Raw genomic sequence first — 17,212 nt, forward strand, 5'->3', positions numbered from 1 at the left:
TACTAAATTAACTACTTCTATGAATCCAGTGTTTATCTTGTTGTGCTAATAAGTGAGGTATGACAACTTGAACAGATGTATATATTTCGATTGATTCATACGCTATTTTTGTTTCCTCAGGATACTGGAATCAGCTCATGTGTACCATAATATGAAAGTAACACAATGTACTTATAATCTAATCTAATCAAGATTTAATACAAGATATAAATTTCTATTTAATCATCAGTAACTTTTCACTTTATATACAACGATAAATAATCTGTTTTAATGTATATGAAACAATACCGACAACAAAAATGAATTTGTTGATTGCAATATTACGTAACAAGATAAATAGTCAAATAATCATTGTAATCTAGAAAAAATAGGAAAAGAAAAACTAGTGTATATACTACATCAAAAGAGAAGAGAATTAACAATCATTTCATGGATTAGATTACCGTTTAGTTAGTTTGTTTATTATTGTCAGTTGATTTGTTTCTTCCTCTTTTGTGTGTGTGTGTTGGGGGGTATTTATCCAACTAAGGAATTTCATCAGCTATACTAGATAATAAATCATCCATGTCTAAAACATAAAAGAAAAGAATAGATGATCTATGGAAATTAGTAAAAAGATGTAAAGTTTCATCATAAATTAACATCAACAACTAGAACGTAATAATGAAAATGAGTTGAATAACTGTTTTATTTTAATAGTTGTGATCATGAATCAATTTAAGCTAGACCACCATGGAAAGCCTGGAAACACTTGATGGCCGTTTCGTCCTATTGTGGGACTCCTCAGCAGTGCACATCCATGATCCCGACTCACGAGATTCAAACACATGATCTATCAGTTTTGTGTGCGAGCGCGAAACCTCTAGACCACTGAGTTGGCATCCAACAGTGTTAATATCTAACTTCAACCGATCCACAAAGTTGAGCGACACATCCACCATTGTCTTCAGTGAGTTACTATCTCCCAACAGACCTGGTTCAACTCCACTGGTTACTGCTTCTCACTAGAACTCCAGGAAATATCTCTTAAAGCCAGTCACTAGTGAGCACGTGTTGTTTTATTTTAGTTTACAGGACTCTTTAGCAAACTCAGTCAGTCACAGCGTAGAACTTCGCACGTACGTACGTACATTGGTTCGAGTTGCCATACCACATTAGCACAAAGATGCTGTTGTCGATTCAAATCCCATAGTGGTATAACACTTTCAACAGCTAAATCTCCTGGAGTTGAACTTTTACTGGGAGGCCCACTCGTTGACTTAGAATACGCTGATGATATAGTTCTATTTGGTGAAGACACTGACAAAATGCAGAGTCTTCTGACCACTATAAGCAACAATGCAGACATGTTCGGAATGCGATTTTCTCCCTCGAAGTGCAAAATGTTACTTCAGGACTGGATTGCATCGACACCTGAACTAATGATAGAGAGTGAAGTAGTTGAGCGTATCGACCGCCTCACTTATCTTGGGAGTCTCATCAGCCCTTGTGGTCTGGTGTGTGACGAAATCGCAGCACGGATACAGAAGGCTCGTCTAGCTTTCACCAACTTGCGTCATTTATGGCGTAGGCGAGATATCCGTCTAGCAACTAAAGGACGGGTTTACTGTGCAGCAGTTCGTCCCGTCCTACTTTATGGCAGTGAAACATGGCCGATAAGAGTAGAGGATATTCGTAGGCTACTAGTATTCGATCATAGGTGTCTTCGACGCATTGCTCGTATATCCTGGGACCACCGGGTAAGTAATGCAGTTGTTAGGAAACGCATTCTAGGTAAGGATAACAAATCGATTGATGAAGTAGTGAAACCTCATAATTTGAGATGGCTGGGACATGTGTTACGTATGCCCAACCACCGACTGCCCCTACGTGAGATGTTTCATGGTGTAGGAGTAGGTTGGAAGAAAGCTAGGGGCGGCCAGACCAAAACATGGCACAAATCCATGAAGTCACTGACAAGTGGACTGAGCCATGTTGGTATTCGTAAACTGCCTGGTTGGGATCCGCGAGATGATAGCAACCGGTGGTTAGAGACCTTGAATGACATGGCTCAAAATCGTTTGCAATAGCAAAGGTGCATCAACTCTTTGTGTTCTCCCAAATTATAATCTTCTGAATTCTTCATGTCCCTCTCTTTTTTCTCTTTCAAGATTTATTTCACTGGATTATACTTTTTGAATATCTTCAAACCCTAATCTTTCACAGAACACTGGTTGGAGACAATCGAATGTATTTAAGCAAAAATTACAGACTATCTCAGTAAATTCTGAAAACCATACAATGGACAGTCAATTTGCAAATTAACAACCAATAGTCTCGATCTTCACTGTTTCTTCTCTAATTCCATTGTTCGTGCATTTTCCTACCGATTGCGCTTTGTTTCCGTTCTTTCCTCATCGGTTTTCTGCCAAAATACATTCTATGTCGGACCAACACCATATGCTACTTATATGGATATACGTAGACCACACCACATTACTCTTACTACTTCTACCACTATGGGATTTGAATCGACAACAGCATCTTTGGGCTAATGTGGTATGGCAACTCGAACCAATGTACGTACGTACGTGCGAAGTTCTACGTCGTGACTGAAATTTACAAGACATTTTGTTACATTTCCTGTACAACGAATATCTATTTGTATCGAACATTAGAACATTTTGATGAGCAACCATTTTGGATAGTCAGGTCAAAAAAAAGGTTAAAAATGTAAAATCTTTACGACATTATACAATGTAAGCTTAGAAAAGATAGTCAATGAAGCTGGGCCATTATGACTAATTCTAAGCTATGCTACTCAGCATCCCCAACTACTGATTGTAATTATCGTACGAACCATAACCACTTAGTCTGCACCTAACAACATAGCTCAGATCAATAGGAAATGATTCTATGAACTGATATCAAGGAGAAGTACGGAAAGGTGAACTACACTGTAAAGTATTTGGCGCATATTATGGTAACTTTCGATTGACTGGGAAATTCACATCAATGCACTAAGCAGTAACAAAGCTTGCAAAACTGTGTTTTTGTAACTTCTTCCCGCTAAATGAAGTTTATTTAAAAAAAGTTTTATACATATTAATAATGGTGACAATGATAAAGCAAAAAAGGGAAATTACCATCTTCTAAAAGATCATCTTTCACGGTTATTAAATCAGGTAGGGTAGTATTAGTAGTAGTCGTAGAAGTGACAGTAGTCGTTGTAAATGTTAATAATGAGTTTACATTGTCTTGACAATCTTTTTTCCGTACATTATTATTATCACAGATTGATTTAACTTTATTATTGACTGGGATTGAATTAGACTTTAATAAGGAACCTAAACCACTGGAACGTGATTGTGACATTGTAAAACTTTTTGTAGTTGATAATCCTGAATTAAAACCAGATGAAGATGGATGGCTTTGTGGTTGTATTCTATAAGAGCTATGAAAAAAGTACATAAGAAAAAACAAAATGATTCCATATAGACAATACACAAAGAATCCACGACACTGAAAGAACGAATGGCCTACGTGACTATCGTAACCAATGGTTGGAGACTCTGTGTGACATGGCTCAGAATCGATCACAATGGCGTAGGTGTATACACTCTTTATCTTCCCTTAAACCTTCAGATTAAAATTGCTTCATAATTTTCTTCCTTCCTATACTATATCCTTATATACAACCGTTCTTTTATTTACTACCACCACTAAATTAACTACTTCTATGAATCCGGTGTTGATCTTGTTGTGCTAACGAGGTATGGCAACTTGGACCAATGCATAAATGTGCCTGGTCTTACGTTGTAGCTGACTGACTGACTGGTATATTATTTTCGAATAATTTTGTTGAATCTGGTTAATTTGATGGCCATGTTATTATGTACTGTAAAGCAATACCGAATTCCATGTAGATAAAAAGTGCCCCCAAATGCCCTGGTACGGCTGAGAATGGGGAGAGTCCGCTCTCCCTCTCCAAACGCTCTCACATGGCCCCGCGTATACAACCTCTGACAGGGAAGTCCTACTCGCTGCCTTCTCGAACCACGGGAGTTGTTTACGAAATTGAGAGGACGAAAAGCGAATGTCCAGCGCTTTAACCGGGTGGATGGACAGGGCGCATTGACCTAGAGGAGTTGGAAAATCCTGATTCCAAACCAATGGTGCACATGGGCTCCAGTATCCTGAAGGAACAAATGGCGTACGAACCAATCGTTGATTACCGACTACCATGGGACTGCATCTTCTCACGATGCTCCACTGCCTTGTGGGTTATACCTCTAGGTCAAAGGCTCGGGGCGTGGCCCCCTAAGAAAATCACCTGCTTCGGTTTGAGCACCCGGGAAGTATCACAGCCCTTACGCAAATAAATGAAATGACACATTCAACTGACAATTCTATTCTCCCTCATGCTTTTTGTGTGGCGCATTTGTATCCGGTGCCCTTTGCATCAATATATATATGATTAAATAAAATAAAATAAACAAATAATCGGCCTAATAAAAGTGGATATGAAATAATCTCTTTTGTAAGTTGAGACAAATCAAGATAAAATGATGTTTGTTTAGGACAACAGGGTATAATGGATGGAATCCTTATATTTATAAACTCATGACTTCAGAGCATTTCGAAGCAGATGAAATCAGTTTCAGTGTCAATTTCACAACCAGATGTGTAAATATTTGCAAACAAATATGTTATACTCTTTAATTAGTGTAAACATTTCATCCATTGGCGGGGATGTTGTTTACGAAATTGAGAGGACGAAAAGTGAATGCTCGGCACTTTAACCGAGTTGGTGGACACGGAAAGTTCACCTAGGGGAGTTGGTAAACCCTGATTCCAAACCAATGGTGCACACGGGCTGACTCCAGTATCCTGAGGAAACAAAGAGTGTATGAATCAATCATTAGTCACCGGCTACCATGGAACTGCATCACCTCACGATGCTCCACTGCCTTGTGGGTTAGATCTTTAGGTCGAAGGCTCCGGGTGTGGCCCCCTAAGAAAACCACCTGCTTCAGTTTGGGCACCTGGGCAGTATCACAACCTTCACACAAATAAAATGAGATTTGTGTGGCGCATATGTATCTGGTGCTTCCTTGTACCAATATTTATGTGTTTAAATAAATAAATAAATAATTGGTAACACATGTATAGAAATCAGCATTCACAAAAGATTTTTAACGACTGACATCATACACAACTCACATAGGTTTCGAAATGGGAGATATCGGAAGTGTTTGTAGTACTGGTGTTGGAGGTGGTGAGAAGGCTCTTAAACAATCTTCCTCTAAAGCTTCCACTTCCCGAAGAGATAATGGAGAAGAAAGAGGTGCTGTTGTATAATGACCAGATGCTGAAGTAATAATGGTATTTTCGGGAGTATAAATTTTTACAATATTTGGAAGAGTTATATTGGCATAAAACTTTTTGCCAGTTGGACTGAAAATAGTAACCTAAAAATTCATAAGGCATAAAAATTGTGGTGACAAATAAACGAATATGTTTTGCTTAATTTTTATTGCACTATTCACTGCGTTTAAAACTACTGTATGATGACAAAAAAAGATTTATAAATCCAAGAAGGGAAAACTTAGCCACCGTAACGTCGCAGACGACATCACATCTGTAGAGAAGGTATTTTCAAGATAACGGAGAAAATCCATATGATTTATAGGTAGCAGCAACGGTCGGGTTATTTGGCGTAATGTTCGGACGTTAAAAGCTCCTACATGTAGTTTACAGCGTGGTTTCAGGAGACCGGGAATAACATTCCGTGTTCTCGAATCGTTTTCCCTAGCGGTGGGAGGTGATAAAAGAACGTGAGAAGGGTTAGTCGTGGAGATAAAAGAGTTACTAGTAGGTGTAGAAAGATTTGAATGTGACCAACTTGGTCTCGTGTGCAGTTACGGGTATATAGGAGTAGGTTGGAAGAAAGCTAGGGGCGGCCAGACCAAAACATGGCACAAATCCATGAAGTCACTGACAAGTGGACTGAGCCATGTTGGTATTCGTAAACTGCCTGGTTGGGATCCGCGAGATGATAGCAACCGGTGGTTAGAGACCTTGAATGACATGGCTCAAAATCGTTTGCAATAGCAAAGGTGCATCAACTCTTTGTGTTCTCCCAAATTATAATCTTCTGAATTCTTCATGTCCCTCTCTTTTTTCTCTTTCAAGATTTATTTCACTGGATTATACTTTTTGAATATCTTCAAACCCTAATCCTTCACATTAATGCTTATAATCTTACTACTTCTACCACTATGGGATTTGAATCGACAACTTCATCTCTGTGCTCATGTGGTATGGCAACTCGAACTGATGTATGTATGTACGTACGAAGTTCCATGTTGTGACTTACTGGCTGATATGATTTATACACAGATCTTCATCTTAAAACACTTTATCGAGGTTAAGAAGTTTCCAATAAAAATCCCAGATTTTTGTCCAGCATAGATTTGCTATCTAGCAATTACGGAATTTATTTATCCAAGTTGAGCTACTTCCTCTATTACTTCTACGAGACGGAACTGTGATGTCAACTTTTAAATATTGTGGTAGGCAAGTGTTGTGAAAGGGTCGAAGCGAAAATAAAGTTGTCCTTATGACGTACGTTTTGAAGCCTCTAAAATAGTTTAGAACCATTATTCGGAGTATAAAAATCAGAGTTAATGACTTTAGACTGGTCTAATCCACTGGCTTTTACTTTTGCAGAGAAAAACCTTACGTAGAAGTTAGTTTGATTAACACGATTTGTCTGATATTTCAATCAATATTCGTTCAATAACTAAAAAAACTTCCACAACAAACATGTAGAAACCGAACACGCCTAAGAGCTAAGGATTGATTATACGAGCTTTCTGATAACAGCAATTTAGATGATGAATTCATTGGTTTGTTTAAGCCATTAAAGTGTACGTTACAGTGATACGGACAAATAATAGTGTTATATTTGAGTGAAAAATAAATGAATAGTAACTGCTAAAAGCTATTTATGGACTTTTATTACATATATTCTTATTGGGTAATTATTAAGTAACTAGAGTGCATATATATTCATACTCCTTTTATTATAAGCTTTGATCTGAGTTATTGGCCACTATCATACGATTTACCATTCCTAATTTATTCCCAATCTATTAGTTACAGTCTCCTATACTCACAGCAAATGCTTGGTTTGATCTTGTATAATTATTATTTTTCATTTTGTGGCGTGATACGGTCTGGTCTGCTTACATATTAATTACATATATCTGAAATAAACGATTCACACAGCGGAGGTTATGACTTGTGTTCTGGACTGAACGGGTTGGGATAGGTGAAAATTTACTATACAGAGGACCAATAAGGACTCAGAGATGACTCTAGGCTGTTTGTGCTGGTTAACGCACCATTGGTTTAGTGAAGGGACAAAGTCATACAAGCCGGTGTTCCGATTGGCGACTTTGTCACGTGATATCTTTGACGGGTCATAGGACATAACAAATAGGAGCAAACAAGTATCAGAAGTTAAAACAACGGACCAGTAGAAAAACTTCATGTTGGTAAAATGATGTAAACAGAGAATGCTACGACAAAAAGCATAATCAGAGGTTACTTATAGAATGGAACTGATTGTCCCAATATATAAAAAGGGGTCAAAATCATCCTGCGATAACCATAGAGGGATTAGTCTGACTAACATAGCATCTAAAATACTAGCCTCAATAATTATCAGGCGCCTAACTAAGACTCGTGAACTGCAAACACGAGAAAATCAGGCTGGCTTCAGACCTGGTCGTGGCTGTATCGACCACATATTCACCATTCGTCAAGTTTTAGAGCACAGACACGTTTATCGGCGTCCGACAATGATAGTTTTTCTTGACTTGAAAGCAGCATTTGACTCTGTAGACCGAGAGGTTCTGTGGCAGTGTCTGTTATTAAAAGGTGTACCTGAGAAGTACATAAACCTGGTGAAGGCTCTTTACTCGAACACTACCAGTCGAGTGAGAGCTTATGGCAAACTATCATATGATTTTACAAACTCAAGTGATTTCCGTCAAGGCTGTCTACTATCCCCATTTTTGTTTAACTTTATTATAGACCTGTTGCTGGAAATAACACTCTCTTCGACTGAATTTTCAGGAATTGATCTCCTACCAGAGAGAACACTAAGCGACTTAGAATACGCAGATGACATAGTCCTGTTTGGTGAAGACGCTAACAAAATGCAGAGTCTTCTGTTGGAACTCAGTAATAATGCCAAGATGTTTGGGATGCGTTTCTCCCCATCTAAATGTAAATTGTTACTCCAGGACTGGCCTGCGTCAACACCCGAACTAAGGATAGGGAGTGAAGTAGTCGAACGCGTCGACAACTTCACTTATCTTGGAAGTCTGATCAGCCCTAATGGGTTGGTGTCTGACGAAATCTCAGCACGGATTCAAAAAGCTCGTTTGGCTTTTGCCAACTTACGTCACCTATGGCGAAGACGAGATATCCGTCTATCAATTAAGGGACGAGTATACTGCGCAGCAGTTCGTTCTGTTCTACTTTACGACTGTGAAATATGGCCATTAAGAGTAGAAGATACTCGTAGATTACTAGAATTTGACCACAGATGACTTAGAAATATTGCTCGCATCTGCTGGGATAACCGGGTAAGTAATAGTGAGGTTAGACGCAGGGTATTAAGGAATGATGGTAAATCAGTCGATGAGGTGATGAATCTTCATCGACTGAGATGGTCGGGCTACGTGTTACGTATACCTGAACACCGATTACCACGATGCGCAATGCTGACTAGTGTAGGTGATGGTTGGAAGAGAGTTAGGGGCGGCCAAACCAAAATGTGTCCTCAGAGCATGAAGTTACTAACTTCTAGTCTGAGCCATGTTGGTAGATGCAGACTACCTGGTTGGGGTCCGCGTGACTATCGTAACCAATGGTTGGAGACTCTGTGTGACATGGCTCAGAATTGATCACAATGGCGTAGGTGTATACACTCTTTATCTTCCCTTAAACCTTCAGATTAAAATTGCTTCATAATTTTCTTCCTTCCTATACTATATCCTTATATACAACCGTTCTTTTATTTACTACCACCACTAAATTAACTACTTCTATGAATCCGGTGTTGATCTTGTTGTGCTAACGAGGTATGGCAACTTGGACCGATGCATAAATGTGCCTGGTCCTACGTTGTAGCTGACTGACTATAGAATGGGTAGCTGTAGGATACAGATTGGGTAGGTCGCTTAATCACGGATGAAATAAAGACCTGATTGCCAATCTTAGTTCTTGGCTGATAAACAAAAAACACGTAGATTTTGTAAATGATAGCTGCCGGGTGCAAAATCTCAAAAATACCACTCAATGTAGTGACGAGTGACGTGGTTGCATTCTGAAAACATGAATTTGGCATATAGCTAAAATTCTGAACCAGACTGTCTTTGTTTGCATTGACAATTCTACACAAGCGAATACTGATGAAATATGGCAAGTTGAAGTGAATCATGCCTTATACAGGTCCTAATCAGAATTTAGCAATTCAACTTTTCAATGTAATTTTATTATGTAAGTATGTAATATTATTATCGATGAAATGATATTGAATTCTAAGAAAAGAAACGAATGCGATATGTGAAATCTTACACAAACAAAATATAGTCTAAAATAATAAATCTAACCTGTTTCAAGAGAAGTAGGCAACAACAACCCAAGTCGTTTTTATATTCCTTTATCACTGAACGGTGGATTGTGCAAGCCAAAACTCCTAGAAAATATGATTATCAGTGTAGTAAAGAATTTTTTAATACCTGAATTGTCTTTTAACAGTGCTTTTGCGTCAGTAGGCATTAGTTCTACTTCATCAAGAAAACCACACATTATTGGGATTTTACCCTTCGGTAGTTGGTTAGAAGTGATCTGAAATACCAAATAATTGGATGAAAATGAATTTCACCATTTTTAAAATTTCCCTGACGGAATATTTTTCGACAACCGACCATATGGTTGGACCACACTCTGACTGTAGTCTGTTTAACAAAGCAGCTTCTTCACTTTGACTTGAAGATGATTGATTTTGGGATAACGATGGTGATAGACAGCTTTCATTCAAACTAGTTACCGTATCATCTTTCTTCTAAAAAGATTTAGAACGAGATCTTTAGAAGAAATAATACTTCACTGTTACCTTTTTGGGTGATTTTGACCCAATCATATGTCGTTGACGATCCGCATGTTCAGGAAGCTTAATTAAAAGTAACAAAATTTGTTTAGGCATACCTTTGGAAGTAAACCTGCTGGACCAGGGAGCTTACGATGTCTGGATGTTCCTTTACTTGAAGTACGAATGATTTTGTTTGCTGGATGAATGCATTTTAATGGGGATTTATGAAGGCAAAGTTCTTCAGATGATGACTTGTGGAAATCAGAGGACTTTGTAATGTGTTTAGATGTGAACTCCGAGAATATACCATCATTGAGAAGATCATCATCAGAATCATTGAAAAACGTCAGATCTAAATCACTATTTAATTCCTAAAAATGAATTGCACAAAGCATGAGAACATAATCAAAAGAGTGGCCTATTTGTTATATTATGGGATAGGGAGTTTGAACTTAGCCCAAGCGATTCGCTTGGCTTCATTATTGGTTTATTATCTGAATCACAGCTTCCGAAAATAGAGACGGCAAGACACTACATACTGAAAGCTGAATGTTAAAAGTCTGGCTTTGTTTGAACGGAACTATAACTATGGACGAAACAATAGAACCAAAGATAGCAAGCCTTCAATTTTAGAACGAAATCCGTCCACCAATACTCGTAACAGGTTAGAATATCTAATTCCAGCCACAATTTTGGGATTGTCTTAATCTGAGGTTCATGTTATCTCTAAATGTTGATTGTAAATGTTATTAAATGTAAATGCATCGTATGGATTAGTTGATTCACCAACTAACCTTGTCTTTTATTCTTTTTGTTTCCAACTCTTGCGATACTTTTCAAGCTCTTTTAGTACACATAGTAACTCCTAGCTAGATGTGAACTGCTTCAATATTGTTAACCAGCATTTTGGGTATTTACAACTGTCACTGTGTTGAGGACCCTCACCCTAATTCCGAACACAAACGCCTGTCATTTCTTATCACAGTCCCTCATACTATTCAATAGACTTCTTCCAATCCTGGTAAGTAGGTGAATTTTCTTAAGGTCACCAAAGTAACACTTGAAGGTAGTCAATACATTAATCTAGCCGTAAAGTTAGTGGCAATTCATCAAATTCGCATACTGTTATTATGAATGCTGCATTATTGAAGCTTAATTATTGCGGCGCCAGGAGACTGATTCTACAAGATAAATCCGCTTACGAACTTTATAATCACCATTAAAAAATAACGTGAATACTTTTATTTGGACTCAGAGATCTTTCGTACGCATTACACGAACAAGTGGTATTAGCCCCATCAGTGAACATTTTCAAGAAGCTGGACCTTCACTGGAAGGCAATCTGTCAGGATCAACACAGGTTCATCAACCTACTATCCTTATTACTGAAGACTGTAAACAAGTTTATTAAAAGCTGCGTGGTTTATTTAGTAAGCGGTGTTATCACTGAACGGGCCCATAATTAGCTCATAACAACAGTGAAAATAGGCTACCATTATTAAATAAAAGAATTATTAGTTTATATAAACTAGATTATATATATGTTATCAGCTTGATTTAATATAACATTTAGAATGCTTAAAAACTATACTACACAGTCAAAAACGAAATTGGCAGATTAAACCTGTAAAACCTTGGAACTTTGAGCGCATACAGATAGACAGTTGATGCTCAAAGCACGTAAATGAATAATAATAGTATTGTATCGTATGTTAACCAGTAAACATTTACCATCAGCTAAATCAGAGTGATGTTACTGTCTGTCCCATAGTACTCGCATATGATATTCGAAACAACTTTGGAACTTTGGGAAATTGAGAATATCAGGACGAAACAGTCAGTAAAATGAACCCAACGTCTTTTTCCGAATTCGCCGCTTTTGTAACAACTAGTTTATTTCTGCATCTTCTAATATCCAATATATTTGTAACGACCTTGTATAAATCAGTCAACATCTGTGGTATTTCTTTCTAAAGCTACGGGATAGTTGCAGGTCTTTTTATCGCCTCATATGAATTCGATATTTAATTGAAGATTAATATTTCTTAGATATGTTTATGCTAGGCCATCGGTGTTGCCAGGACCAGCAGTTATCACATTAACAAACAAAAGATTGAGTCGTTGTAGAGTCACAAATCATGAAATCAGAACGTAGAGGAGTAAAGAGAAGATAAGGGTTTCAGTGAGTGGTGGTTGTCTAGTCTACTCTTAAACCTGTCCTCCGAGAGCACTATGAGCTCATCCGCTGAGAGAACTTTTCCAGGTGGGTCAGACCCTTATTAAAAAGAGGTGTGGTATCACCTGGCCATCGTGTCTTTGAGGTACAATTCTTTGTGTATTGCCTAGCGAAATGGAATGTTGAGATTCGGGTAAGATGTTCCTATTAGGGTGATCAGGAGTGCTTAGTGTGCCATACAGCACTATCAGGTCGCCTCATATTTGACTATGCTTTAATAAGAATGGCAATTGATATTGTGTTGTATCTTTGTTCAGTTCAACTCCTAATCTTATTAATAACATCGTGACACCCCTCTATACTTGTTCAGAGAGATTCAAACACCTTTTGTAGAAAATCAGTTGTGGTGTTTGAATGAACTAATGATTCCTTTGTACTAGTTTTCTTTGGTCTAAATTACGTTATTTCTAGGATTACTAGTTAGTATAATAATTGAAATACTTATAATAATCGCAGAAGTGCGAAAATATTGCGGGCTTCTGAATGTGGCGGGGTAAAAGTGCGAGATACTGTCAAACGGAGTTCGAGACCCGACATTCACGGTTGCGTTTACGTTAAGTAAGGGGTAGGCTATACTTCGGCCTCATCTCCCTGACAGCTATCACAGTGCTCAGGCCGATAGGACTGATAGAATTTCAACTGTGATAATATTTATAACAACTGGAGTATCTGTTCTTCGTGATAGTTTTCGCTTGTAGAAGGGCGATATATGTCCCTCCAGTCACAAATTTAGTAGAGTTCGAGCTTAAACAGAACCTGTTGTAAACCTTTGTTTTAGTTATAGCAATATTTTTATTCGGCGTTGTGGTCATATGGTGGCCGCTGACACATTTCTCGAGCCGCACCCTACTCTGTGTTCCGTCACATCTGGAGTGTGTCATATATCACTTTCATAACTATGATATCAGGAAAGAGCAATGATTCTCAGGCCAAACTAAAAACTCCTATTCTCATACTCTCCTATTTTGTCCTCAAGTCACCCTTAAGGTTAGTCACTCTACGTAGCATTCTTTTGTGGCAGCATCTGTTTGCGAGTTGATGGACAGATTGAGGTTTAAGACAAGTTGGCTAGTCCTATTGTAACTAATCAATAAGGGCTATTTTCCTTTATTAACTAATATTTTCTGATGAAAACGAGCTCTTTAAGCATTTTACACACCATGTCCTCATCCTGAACCAGTCACTATGTGACAAAAAAGCACTAATTAATAACATCGCAAAAAATGTAGTCAAGATCTAACAACTTCAAGACATTGACCTTATTTAGGGAAAATGGGAGCGTGCCATCTCATTACGTTCCGTGATACTGCAGTATTTGCACCAACTAATAATTTTTTTGTGCTTGATTGCCCGCTTATTACGTCTGTCCGGATAATTTCTCCAGAAAATTCCTCTTAGAGGGTATTATACAAAGAGAAGAAATTGTCACTCGGTCGGTAAAAATCGTTGTATCTGAGACTGGACTTTAAAGGAAACATAGCAGGTGACATTTTAACACATTGACTCAAAATATATGTCGAAAATACGTTTCATTCAGCCGAGTTACGTATAATTCTTTCAACCAAACCAGTACTTGCACAACAAGTCGAGGATGGACTACGGATTGTGGGCTTCTCCACGTGTGTAACAATTCAACCGCTTCTGTAGAGCAAGGTAAATAGACCATACTCAGAGCTATTTATCTTTGCATGTTCATGAACATGTACCAGCATGGTTATTGTGCAGAGGATTAATTCCTCTATATTTGACTCCAATAAATAAATAATATCCCGTTGACTGAATATTTAATGTGGGCTAAATCTCCTAGTACAATTATGAGTTCGCTCGAGATTATTCAAAAGCTTGAACACCAGTTATAGAGATAGTTTATTGTTAACGTTTAGTAAAAATCCGCAAGGGTACATATAGCAAGCACAGAGGGAAAACGAGTGAGTATATGTGTATATGAGTGTTAAAAATCTATATATATTTATGGGTGTTTATGGATTGTGGATAAACCATTGATTGTCTTTGCATACAACCAATGCGGAAACAGATTAGAGATTGTTGTGCAGACATGCGCTCAATCAAACTCACACATAAATTTACAAACTGAATTAGAAGTGTAAATTACAGAGAACACACAAATAATACAATAGTAGAATAAGCTTGCTACAGAGGAATGGAGTCACTAAATGGATTAACAGTCCCATTCTTCCCCACCTGGTAGATAGTGAATATCATATAATAATAGATGAAGCTCTCTTTTTATATCAGGTTCCAAGAATTTACCTCAAGTATTCAGATTACGGCTACTCTACGTAGCTGAAGACATTTGGGTCAACCCAAGAAAACCGAACTTATGTATCCGAAAAAGGTATAACTGGTCTCTATGTTTACCGTGGCCCAGAACTGTATCACTGAATCTGTAAACTGCATATTATAAACCCTCACCTCCATCTTTCGTTTGTGTTTATATGGTTTGTACATCTGTCACCCCCACTGATGGTCTTTAGTTCGTTTATGATTGCACTCAGTAATATGTCATATTTTTGCGTTATAGTTTTCGTCTGCATTGTCTATGAAGTAAATCGCCCATTTAGGATAATAAAAAACGTAAACCACCATGACGCTCACAAACAATAGATGAAAGGTTTGAGGACGATATAAACAAACGCATAAGCCTCCCAATTTGATAGCTTTTAAAATAGATAAAACGGAGAAGTAGTGAGTACAGAAAATTTGGCTTGCTTAGCCTTTTCTTAAGTACACACCGAAAAATTTTAATAAATCAAAATTTTTGGATATGTGCAATGAAGTTCCAAGTTTAAACCGAAACTCTAGGTGCATCGGGCCGGATAAGCGGTTGAACTCATTTGATCTTTTCGTTTGCACATCTGGTCTCGTAATTTGTCCATATGACTTACTAGGTCAACCTAATTACTTTCAGCAAAAGGATTGATTGACTGACCTGGTAGTCTCAATGCTATCCCGAAGGCTGGTTATGCTGCCGAACGCTATGAACCAGTTTTGAAATCTAAATTATTTTTCAGTTTGACTAATGACTGGAATTCTATTCATTGGGTGGGTTTGAATGCGATGCTAGGATAGCTTCTAATTGACGGTAGAAACGTCCTAGTATTCCATTAGCTTGGGAGTGTTGTACTATGCTATGCATTTTGTTAGAGCCTAGAGGTTTTGATGAGTTTTCAAACAGCTCTCATTCGGATTGAGCTCCTCAACCATTCGTTATTGCAAAATGCTGACCAAAAGTGATCAAGTAGTTCGTAATAAAAGCTTCGGCCACTGCTTCGATGTCTATAGTTAAAAAGGCTACTGGGAAACTTATTAATATGTGTACGCGTGTAACAAATTGAAAGAGTTTATCAAATCTACATTGTCTTGCGCTAGATGTGAATCAGGCTGTGAGAACACTTTGATGTGTGAATGCGTATAACATTTAAATCTTCTCTGTTGTCAATCCAAGCACTTTGTAACCCAATCGTATGCGTCATTCTTGTGAATCTAGTCATATAGACCAAACATTAATTAGTTTGATAGCAGATCTCGTGCGGGGGTGAGACAAAGGATGAGGGTTATTTAATAATAATTTTCTCATAAATCTCCAAACTTTGTAATCGATATTTAGTTATGTTCAATTCTTATAAAGATAATGGATCTTCCTTAACACTTGCATGTCGCATATCACTGGCTATCTGAGATATGGTAGGGAGTTTTGGATTTTTCGAGGCAAGCATTTATCAGTCTTAGTTTTCAATGTACTAATCAGTGGTCCATGATCTGTGTTAACTTTCAATCCTTTTTATTTCAGTAATTCAGAAATGCCCAATGGTTAGGTTAATCACGAGAAGTTTTTGTCAGAAAGCGGAGTATTTCCTTTTCATAAAAGCGAGTCTTTTCGAGAAGGTGGTAGGTTGCTAGAAGTTTTTCACTATCTGATCAAGATTACGTAATGAGTTGTCCAGAGCGTTCGCCATTAAGGAGAGTAGATAATCAGGTCCTGGCTAAACTATTATAGGAGTCTTTGCTAGTTTATCATATAGCTCCGTAATTGCTTCTACAGACTAAAATGTCAGCCTAAAGTATTTTGGTTTCCCTCAAGGTGAATCTGTCGACGATTAGATTAATTGTAAACAGTCGAGCAAGGATTGACGATAAGATTTGATCAAACCTGGAAAACTTCCAGGTTGTGTAAAGAAAATGGTATTGAATGTTCTTAATGATGTCCACATATTTTTCATTCTGTGTTTTCTCTCCCAGTACTCAATATTTGTTTAGGAAGTTATGACGTTTTAACTACTAAGAAACGCTTGCTCATTAGATTTTCATCTGACCGTTTTAACGTGACTTTAACACTTTGTTCATGTGATTTGAATTTAGTGCCGGCAATCATCAAGTAGTCGATATATTTTCGTGTGAAAGACATATCTCTAATCAAACTATTCATAAACCTTTAGGTAATTTGGTAAGCAGAGATGGATAGTGGCTAGCAGTGGAATCCAGGACAAAGCGCGTTTCGTCCTATTTGGGACTCGTCAGTTGGATGTACCTGCATCTCAGAGTTGATGTTCACTCTGGGACTCGAACCCAGTACCCTCGCTTCAAACGCCATCGCGTTATCCACTCGGCCACTGAGTCCTGATAGCCACTTGCTTGTGCGATGGGGTGAAGTTTGAATTCATTTAGTATTGTTTGTTTGAATCTTCCCATCGATGTGTTTAGGACTACAACTGGTCAGTCTCTAATTGGCATATGTGCATACTGTGCGTATTGCCTCGATATAGCCTTAAATCACAAGCATGGTAAGCAGAGATGGATAGTGGCTA

At 37.9% G+C, this 17,212-nt stretch overlaps 1 protein-coding gene and 1 non-coding gene across 2 annotated transcripts; both read right to left on the bottom strand.

Moving 5' to 3' along the window:
- Window positions 1-340: 340 nt before the first annotated feature.
- On the bottom strand, window positions 341-13,548 carry Smp_170380 (hypothetical protein; the record flags this gene model as incomplete). Its single annotated transcript, XM_018795278.1, has 9 exons — window positions 341-358; window positions 3,232-3,433; window positions 5,203-5,450; window positions 9,669-9,754; window positions 9,798-9,906; window positions 9,944-10,123; window positions 10,175-10,231; window positions 10,267-10,521; window positions 13,546-13,548. 9 exons carry the CDS (start codon window positions 13,546-13,548, stop codon window positions 341-343), a joined length of 1,158 nt encoding a protein of 385 aa, XP_018649606.1.
- Window positions 13,549-16,955: 3,407 nt separating this feature from the next.
- Smp_tRNA_02332_Gln_TTG.1.1 lies at window positions 16,956-17,021 on the bottom strand. The gene has a single exon. It is a non-coding gene (tRNA).
- Window positions 17,022-17,212: the final 191 nt, after the last annotated feature.

This window comes from Schistosoma mansoni, chromosome 2 (genome assembly GCF_000237925.1).
Source record: "Schistosoma mansoni strain Puerto Rico chromosome 2, complete genome".
Taxonomy (NCBI): domain Eukaryota; kingdom Metazoa; phylum Platyhelminthes; class Trematoda; order Strigeidida; family Schistosomatidae; genus Schistosoma; species Schistosoma mansoni.